This window comes from Helianthus annuus, chromosome 13 (genome assembly GCF_002127325.2).
Source record: "Helianthus annuus cultivar XRQ/B chromosome 13, HanXRQr2.0-SUNRISE, whole genome shotgun sequence".
Lineage (NCBI taxonomy): Eukaryota > Viridiplantae > Streptophyta > Magnoliopsida > Asterales > Asteraceae > Helianthus > Helianthus annuus.
In genome coordinates, this window is record NC_035445.2 from 160,688,755 (window position 1) to 160,698,556 (window position 9,802).

The 9,802-nt window shown below is 38.0% G+C and overlaps 1 protein-coding gene across 2 annotated transcripts; it reads left to right on the plus strand.

Moving 5' to 3' along the window:
* Positions 1 to 373: 373 nt before the first annotated feature.
* On the plus strand, positions 374 to 7,111 carry LOC110900026 (putative disease resistance protein At3g14460). 2 transcript variants are annotated; one of them, XM_022146927.2, is made up of 4 exons: positions 374 to 4,438; positions 4,897 to 4,973; positions 5,370 to 5,448; positions 6,599 to 7,111. In XM_022146927.2, the coding sequence occupies exon 1, from the start codon at positions 421 to 423 to the stop codon at positions 4,252 to 4,254; it is 3,834 nt and encodes a 1,277-aa protein (XP_022002619.1). In that variant the 5' UTR covers positions 374 to 420; the 3' UTR covers positions 4,255 to 4,438; positions 4,897 to 4,973; positions 5,370 to 5,448; positions 6,599 to 7,111. The 2 variants fall into 2 exon arrangements, with proteins under 2 accessions (XP_022002619.1, XP_022002620.1); XM_022146928.2 differs by having other exon boundaries at positions 5,370 to 5,440.
* The last annotated feature ends 2,691 nt before the right edge of the window (positions 7,112 to 9,802 follow it).

Genomic DNA, 9,802 nt, shown 5'->3' on the forward strand with positions numbered 1-9,802 from the left:
TTTCCTCGCGCCTCGAAAGCCGAGACCTAAACGTCTATGAGGGAGTTGAGATCCTCGATTCAGGTATCTGATACGCTATGATTTCATGCATTTACATGACCTAATGGAGCAAAAAAAAAATGTCCATGGGTGTAATAAGAGACCTAAAGGCCCAACCTATTTTGGCAGATCAACATAGGTCAAAGATCCATTAAGTAATGGGCCAGATTAGATTAGTTCCCTAGTTGTTAAATCCAAATTCAGCCCATTAATAATAATTAGGGTGAAACAAGGCCACTTGGAATTAACAATTAATTAAGTCTTCATCGTGGATTACAGATCAGATCTATTTAGTCAACAGGTTACAGATCAGATCTAATTCATTCACATATTTTCTTGTTATACACAGTTTCCTCCATCACCAATCACCATATACTAACAATGGCGGCTGAAACCATTGCAGCTGGAATCCTGAAAGACGTTTTGAAAACCCTGGCCTCTGAAGCCTTCAGCAGGTATGATCGGTCCAAAGGAATTCATTCAGAGCTCAAGAAACTAGAAACCACACTGATAAAGATCCAGTCTCTGCTTAATCATGCTTCTCAGAAGGAAACAACTGATGAAGCTGTTAAACAGTGGCTGAATGATCTCCAACACCTGGCCTACGATGTAGCTGACGTGCTTGATGATTTAGCAACTGAAGATATGGGTCGTGAGTTCGACCAGCAATCTGGAGCCATGACCAGCAAGGTAAGAAAGCTCATCCCAACTTGTTGCATCAATTTATCACTCAGTGAGAGGATGCATCCCAAGTTAGATTATATAACCGCCAAATTTGAAGATCTTGAAAAGGAGAAGGACCGTCTACGTTTGATTAATCTACCAGATGAAAGGTCTAACAGAATTTATCAGACCTCTTTGTTAGATAAATCTATAATCGTTGTTGGACGGGAAAAGGAAAAGAAGGAATTGCTAGTGAAGCTATTAGGGGATGAGCCATGTGATAAGAACTTTAGCATCGTGCCCATAGTTGGTATGGGTGGGTTAGGGAAAACCACTCTAGCAAGACTTTTGTATGACGATGAGAAAGTTAAGAAGCACTTTGAAGTAATGGCTTGGGTTTGTGTCTCTGATCAGTTTGATATCTCTAATATAAGCAAAGTGATCTTACAATCTGTGAATGGAGAAAACAAGGAATTCGCAGATTTAAATCTGCTTCAAGTAGCTCTTAGAAAGCAACTAAGGGATAAAAGATTTTTAATGGTATTAGATGATGTTTGGAGTGACAGCTATGACGACTGGCAGACCCTAGTGAGCCCGTTTCATGCATGTGCTCCTGGTAGTAAAATTATAATGACAACCCGAAAGGTGCAATTGCTCACAAAGTTGGGTTATGATCATCTAAACCATGTGCAGACTCTCTCACACGACGATGCTGTTACCTTATTTGCTCAACATGCGTTGGGTGCAAATAACTTTGATTCACATCCAGTTTTAAAACAATATGGTGAAGGCATTGTGGAAAAATGTGATGGCTTACCTTTGGCTTTATCAGTACTCGGTAGGTTATTAAGGACAAAGACTGAAGAAGAAGAGTGGAAGGAGCTGTTGAACAGTGAGATTTGGAGGTTACGAAAGGGGGATGAGATTGTCCCGGCTCTTAGGCTAAGTTACAATGATCTTTCAGCATGTTTGAAGCAGTTGTTTGCGTATTTCTCCTTGTTCCCAAAGAACTATGTGTTTAACAAAGAGCTGTTGATTTTACTTTGGATGGCGGAAGGTTTTTTGAACCCGTCATCTTCAACCAAGTCAATGGAACGCTTGGGTCTTGAATATTTGGAAGAGTTGTTGTCAAGGTCATTGTTGCAACACGCACCTAACGACAAATCTTCGTTTGTTATGCATGACTTGCTGAATGACTTGGCTACATCTGTTGCTGGAGAATTCTTTTCAAGATTAGACATTGAGATGGTACCGGATGTTAGGAAGGAAGCCTTGGAAAAGTACCGCCACATGTCATTTGTTTGTGATGAATATATAGCTTACCCGAAGTTTGATCCATTCAAAACGGCTAAAAAATTGAGAACATTCTTATCCTTACAAGGAAAAGATAGTTTCGAAAAGTTTTACTTATCTAGTAAGATTTTAGTTGACTTACTTCCCGAATTACCAATGCTAAGGGTTCTAAGTTTGGGAAATTCATGCATCAGCGAGGTGCCAGAGACCATTGGCAGTTTGAAGCATCTCCGGTATCTTAATTTATCTGAAAACCCAATCACACATTTACCAGAAAGTGTTGGCAATCTCTACAATTTGCAAACATTACTCCTTTCTGGTTGTAGTGACTTAATTGAGTTGCCCAACAACTTCTCAAAGCTTAAAAACTTGCGGCATTTGGGCATTTACGGAACTCCGCTTTTGAATAAGTTACCTCTGTGGATTGGCCAATTGAAAAGCCTACAGACTCTCACCAAGATCATTGTTGGAGGAGATAATGACCTTCCAATAACCAAGATTAAAGACCTTACAGATTTTGATGGGTGGATTCACATCAAAGGGCTGGACAAAGTCGAAATGGCAATGCATGCACAAGAGGCAAACTTATTGCAAAAGAGGTTTAAATTGATAAAACTAGAATGGAGTGATGTGTTTGATGTTTCTCGAAAGGAGTCTCTTGAAAAGGAGGTCCTCTGTGGGTTGAAGCCTAATAGTGCTAGTTTGACATCCCTTATAATAGTGTCATATGGGGGTATAGAATTTCCTAATTGGGTTGGGGATCCATCGTTTCTTCAGTTGACTGAGGTTAATATATTTGGCTGTAAAAACTGTACATCTTTACCACCACTTGGTCAGTTACCATCACTCAAAAAGTTGTTTATTAAAGACACGGATGAGGTGAAAGCTATGGGTTCAGAGTTAGCAGGGACTGGTCTTTCATTCCCTTCACTTGAAGTTCTTCATCTAGAAAATATGAAGAGGTTGGAAGAATGGTCAACCGATATTGGGATGGTGTCGTTTCCTTGCCTTAAAGAGCTTGTTGTAAGAAGTTGTCCTAATCTGGTTCAAGTGTCACCTGAAGCGCTGCCTTCATTGAATATTCTATATATAGATAAATGTGATAGTGGTGTGTTGAGAAGCCTGGTTCAAGTAGCTTCAAGAGTCTTGCAATTGGAAATAGAAAGTATTTCAGGGCTTGATGATGTGGTGTGGAGAGGTGTTATAGAGTACCTTGGAGCAGTCGAATATTTGACCATAAAAAACTGTAACGAAATAAGATACTTGTGGGAGTCGATGGCTAGTAAGGCTCTGATACGTTTAATGTATTTGGAAGTACAGGAATGTCAAAATTTGGTGAGATTAGGAGAGAAAGAGGAAGGGGATAGTTGTGGGAGCAACTTCTTAACAACTCTTAGGACATTAAAGATAGAAAAATGTGAGAGTATGGAGCATTGTAGGTGTCCAAATAACATTGAGGAGTTGCACATCTCAGATTGTCCTTCCATTACATTTGTTTCATTTCTTACGACAGCTGGAGGGCAGAAGCTCAAGGATCTTACCATTAATGGTTGTGACAAACTGTTAGAAAAGGAGCTAATATTTGGAGGAGACAACACTAGGGTGCTTGTCAACAACACAAGCATGCCAATGCTTCAAACTGTAGAATTATACAGCTGGCCAAATCTGACAAAGATCATTGAATTGAAGCAGTTGATTCACCTTACCTCCCTGGCGATAGGTGATTGTCCAAATATGGAGTCATTTCCTGACCACGAGTTGCCTAATCTCACCTCCTTAACACACCTGATAATATACAATTGCCCAAGTACAGATGCTTCCTTTCCTCGTGGGTTTTGGCCTCCCAAACTGCATACCCTTTTCATAGGGGGGTTAAAGAAGCCCATCTTAGAGTGGAGACCACAGAATTTCCCAGCCACACTTGTCGACCTAGGGTTATACTGTTCACAGTCAGAAGAAGATGATGTGAGTAGATGTAGTCAGTTGTCTCATCTTCTTCCTTCATCTCTTACTACTCTTCGAATAGATAGATTTAAGAAACTGAAATCAGTTTCAGTGGGAGTCCAACACCTCACCTCCCTCCAACATCTCTTTTTAGGGGGCTGCCCAAAGATGAAGCATCTACCAGACATTCTGCTGCCTTCACTTTTAAGTTTAAACATCTTTAACTGCCCAAAGCTAAAAGGAAGGTGCAGTAGAAGAGGCTCCTATTGGTCCCGCATCTCTCATATCCCCCGCATCAAAATAAATGAAGAATGATCCATTGCATCAGAATAAACACAAGACCGTGGCCTTGCTGCTCGAAGATCTCCCACGACCCATTGAATTCTGATTCCAGTTGTGACAACTTTCAGAAACTGAAGCAAACGTAACCAGTGTACTTCTGCTACAATCAACATGATAATCGCCGCTGTGAAGAATCACACAATGAATCTTTCGTTAGGTAAACTGCAGAACCTTGTTTCTGTAACTTCTGTAGTAAATTAATGTGTGCTGCTGTAAATCTATATTAGGTTTGAGAGGTGTAGGTTTTAAATACAATTGGGGTTAACTGGACGGTTTTTTTTTTTATTTTTTTTTATTTTTTTAATTAAACTGGTAGCTTTTGACACCTCTTGGTACGATCTTTATTTCTGCAAAATTGTTGTGAGTAGAAGTTTTATTGTCTTTTTATGTTTAGATATGAAAATTTTAATTTACTGACAATATTTGATTTGGAGTGATGTCAACAGAATTCCAATGTCTTTTACTTGACGGGAGTTAAATTTAATTTGAATGTCAGTTTGTTAATCCAAACTGACCTGAAATTATTAAATAAATGATCATCATCATGGTCTGCAGTTTGATATATTCAAATACTAACAACAATTCTTTTTTCTTGTCTACTATTTTCTTTCTTAGAGCTGCAATTCACTAAGCAGGGCCTAGAATAAAGCATGTCGTTGTGTGACGCCAAGAAGGGAAATATTGAATAACAGGTGACTCTTTTCTTGATTGAGTTTTATTAGTGAAGAAGTAAAGTCTTTTTAATCGTATCTGACACTAATTATTTATTAAAAATTTAAAAACAAAATTGGACGAACTGTTTTCGGTCAACCTAACCTCATTGACCCCGTACCAAATAAAAATATTCGCTTGTTTTAGCTCCCTTAACCAACACACCCATTTTGCCACAATACGTGTGTTAATTCACAAGCAAAATGTAAGTAATAAACATTTCTGGCCTTTCTCTTAATATTTCCTTTAGCAATAATATAACGATTCATTTTCATGGTTTACCCTATTATTAATTATGTGTATACGTACACTAACCTTCAATGTTTTAATTTCTTCGGAAAGTTTCTCATTCATTTCTTTGAAATCCTGCGATTCAGATTTATGCTGATGCAGAACGCAGACTCCATCTCCAAGTATAGCCAGTTTACCAGTGGTGGAGGGCGGCCAGGTTCCAAAGTAGAGCTTAATTTTAAGAACCTACAAAAAGAATTAATAATATATAAACAATAGGGTTTTTTACATATTTCCCCCTCCTAAGCTGGCTTGTTACGTATTTCCCCAAAGAAAAAAAACAATTACATATTTCCCCTCCCTAACCCATGTATATTACATATATCCCCTTTTCATTAAAATTATTCTTAGAATGACTATTTTACACTTAATAAACTATTAAATAAATATTTACATATTTATCCTTTCTAATAAATATATAAGTTCTCTTAAATGATAATTCTTCATGAACTTTAAGGATCTGTGTTAAGCAAATATATATATAACTTTTTATTGGTAAATTCCACATAATTTCATCTCAAGATCTACCTGCCATATGAGAAAAAAAATGAATATTATATGGAACAATTTGCAAAAAGTTGGGAATTGCAAGAAGTTTGATTAGTTTTTTTGATAATCTTGACAACGTAAAACATCTTTTTTGACAATTGTTTTTACATTTATATTTTTTAAACTACCGTTGATGACAATTGTTTTTATATTTATGGTTTTCTAAACTACCGTTGATATTTCTAACTTGGGCATTATGTATCAAATTGTTTATCTAGGTTGTTTGTGTGATTCAAATAAAGAATTGTATAATTGATGTGTTAAAATCATTCTATATGTTAGATCTGTTACAAAAATGTTAGAATTTCAGATTTTATTTTGTTGAATTAGTTATAGATCAGTTCATATACACTATTTCTTTGATATTGGGACTGATTCTTAAATACACCTATAAAGGTTATAATAATGTATTTTATAAAAAAAATAAAAATAAATGCTTTAAGAGTAGCAAGTAGAAGAATTTGGGAAATACTACATGAATTGAGAAAATATGAAATTGATCAATGATATTAGAAAGAAGAAATATATAAATATTCATTTAATAGTTCATTAAGGGTAAAATAGTCATTGTAAGAGTAATTTTAATGAAAAGGGGATATATGTAATATATATGGGTTAGGAAGGGGAAATATGTAATTGTTTTTTTTCTTTGGGGAAATACGTAATAAGCCAGCTTAGGAGGGGGAAATATGTAAAAAACCCGAAATATAATATATTTCTAGTGAAATCCTAAAAGAATCTTCTCATTGCTTGCCAAAACCGACAGGCAGAGAAGAACGAGTTTCGTGAATAGAACTTGTTTTAAAGGCGGAAAAAAGCAAAAATGGAGCAGCAGATCAAGTGCATGACCAATGATCTTCCACCATGTGGATCTATGACATCACATCCGGCTGCATTTCAGGCTGGAGCAAACAAGATGCCTGTTTTTCTAGAAAATGGATACCTTCCAATGGGGCAGTATTTACCATAATCTACGTGTGATACGTCTCATGATCATGAAGGCACCTGCTGCTTAATAACCTAACCAATGAGAAAACTGTTAGGGCATTGCAGTTTTTAAATCGCTTGAACGGGTTGGATAAGTGGTGAGTTTTAACAGGTCAGTTGACCCAGTCTTCGTCTCGGTTTGACCTGGTAGTGGAAGTGAATGTTGCAAGTTTGTTGCTGATTATAGGGAGATGTGAACCGAGTTTTTGCATGTGATTACTTGAAATCTTTTCTTATGTTAAACTTTCTAAAACTTAATTCCGTACAATATTTCATTTAAATTTAGAATTCAGTTATCATTTTACCTGAAAGACATGGGATTTTAAATATCAATCTGTAAAAAAATTGACTTAAAGTTATCAATTAAATCATGGTTTGCAGTTTGATGATATACTCAAATATTAACAACACAATTATGTCTCGTCTAGTCAATCTTTCCACTGATTCACAGGAGTATACTTAGACCGCTGGGTGTGGGTGTGACTTTTGAGCGTTGATGGCCCTTCAACACCGGGTGTTCCACCCCGGGTTGGCATTTTGGTGGGTGTTAGGTCTTAAATCACACACACAATGAAAGATGACATGGAGATTTACGTGGTTCGGTTGCAGAGTACAACCTACGTCCACGGGGGCAAACTAGGAGATATTTTTGTTGGTGCACTTGTGTCTGTACTTTGTCTGTATTCGGTCTGATATAAACGATGTCCTGATTTGTGTTGTAAGTTGACCAAGTCAACCATCCTCCGGTTTGACTTGGACAACATTTGAGAGATGTTCTGATCGAAGGATAGCCTCGAAGGATACACCTGATCCTTCGAGGTGATCGAAAGATATGTTTCGACCATTAGATCTCGAAGGATGATCCTTCGAGGTCCATGCTGATCTTTCGTGTAACATGTGGTCGACAGATGATCCTTCGGACCATCTGTCGAATCCTTCGAGCAGACTTGCTGAGCTGGGTATATATACCCATGCATGTGTTGAGTGTGAGTAAGTTCTGGAGTTCTGTCATTTTCACACACCCGAGAGATAGAAGCTTAGAGAGCATTCTGCCCAGAACTCACTCACACACTTAGAGAGTTTATAGAACACTTCTGTAAACATTGAGCTTGTAACCGAACCCTCATTGCATTAATACAAGTTGTGTTAATCGGTGAATCTTGTGTGTTTGTTTCTCTACTTGCTACTAACTCGGTTTGCTTGCTAGCTTGGATTCCGCACTCGCTAGTAGGTTCGTATAACAAGGTTTAGGTTCGTAATCCTCCGCGAAAAGGGACCTACAAGTGGTATCAGAGCTAAGGCTCTTAACCTTGTTTAAAACCGGGTTTTTACAAGTTTTGGTGTGTTGAAACACTTGGTTTTGCACCTGTTTTTACTAAGTTTCTTGCATTTTCTTTGAGTAAAAACGTGTCTAAACTAACCGGGAGTGTTCAAGTTTGGGTTGGGTAACATAAAAATTGGTTTTTAGAAAACTTTGTGTTTTCCGGTGGTATTCCGGTGTGTTTCCGGTGACTGAACTTGAGGATAAGGTTTTGCCTTTTTGGGTATAATTTTTGAAAGTCAAAAAGTTTGGTGGAAAGTTGTGCAGAAACATCCCTTCTGCCGAAAGCAACTTCACCAACCCCTGTCACCTTTTCACCAACCTTTCACATCAGATCAGATTGTGTCAGAGCTCTCGAAAGATATCTTTCGACATCGAACGATCATCCTTCGATATCTTTCGATCAAGGAGGGCTCGAAAGATTTATATCCTTCGACCCATCCTTCGAAGTCTGAAACATATCCTTCGACAGAGGAATCTTTTCGAAAGATTAGTGTCCGAAAGATTAGGATCCTTCGTATTGGTGAATCTTTCGAGATCTGTTATTCGAAAGATAAAGAGTTAACTCGAAAGATAAGGATCTTTCAAAAGGGAATCCTTCGAGCTCTTGAGTCTTTCGAAATCATTGTTCGAGAGTCAACAGTAATCTTTCGAATACTGTTGATCCTTCGAACAATAAATCGATCTTTCGACTGTGGTCAGTTTATTGCTAACAAGTTTCTGTGATTTCAGATCTTTCGACCAGGATCTTTCGGTTGTGTTATCTTTCGGATCATTCTTACTTAGCATTTATTTTGCTCATCTATCATGAATCCGAGTTGGTGGGGAAGTCCGGCTCCAGACAGTGGAAAATACATGAATACCAGTCAATCTCCATCATGGGCCGAATCTCCAGTTTCTACATCCTCACAAGCAAATGCCACTTCAGCTGGTCAATGGGCGTTTGTTTCAAATCAAACTCCGAGTATTCAAAGTCTTCTACTAAGCGAAAGTGAAACCGGAAGTTTGAACAGGCCTCCAAAGTTGATGCATCTTCATGAATATCCAGGATGGGTTGATCGTTTCCATACATACATTCTTGGTCAAAATACAGAGTTGTGGTTACGGTTCATTACGGAATTCGATCAAACTATCGAGGTTGCTGCTTCTTCGACAGCTACATTTGCCGATCTTCCTGATGATCAAAAGAAGACGTATGACTTAGAAAAGAAAGCATACGCTATTCTCACTCAAGCACTGAGCAAGGATATTTATCATCAGTTTGTCAGTTTCAAGACAACGAAGAAGCTGTGGGATGCATTGAAGACAAGAGGAGTAGGTAATGAAGCCACACGTCAACTAAGATGAGATCTACTGAAGAAAGAATTCGATGGCTTCACATGTATGGATAAGGAGTCCTTGGGAGATATGACAAGCCGTTTCTATCATCTGCTTACTGAGCTGACCAACTTTGAAGTCACAACGACTCCAACAGAGGTGGTAAAGAAGTTTGCTGATGCATTGCCTCCTCAATGGAACAACTTCCTGGAAATCTTGAAGTACAACGGAACGTTGAGAACCACAAATATCAACGATTTCGTGCAGCTTCTGGAGAACAAGGATCAGGAAGAAACGTTGAAGGCAAAGAGAGTTGCAGTGCCACAGAATCCAGAGATGTATTAT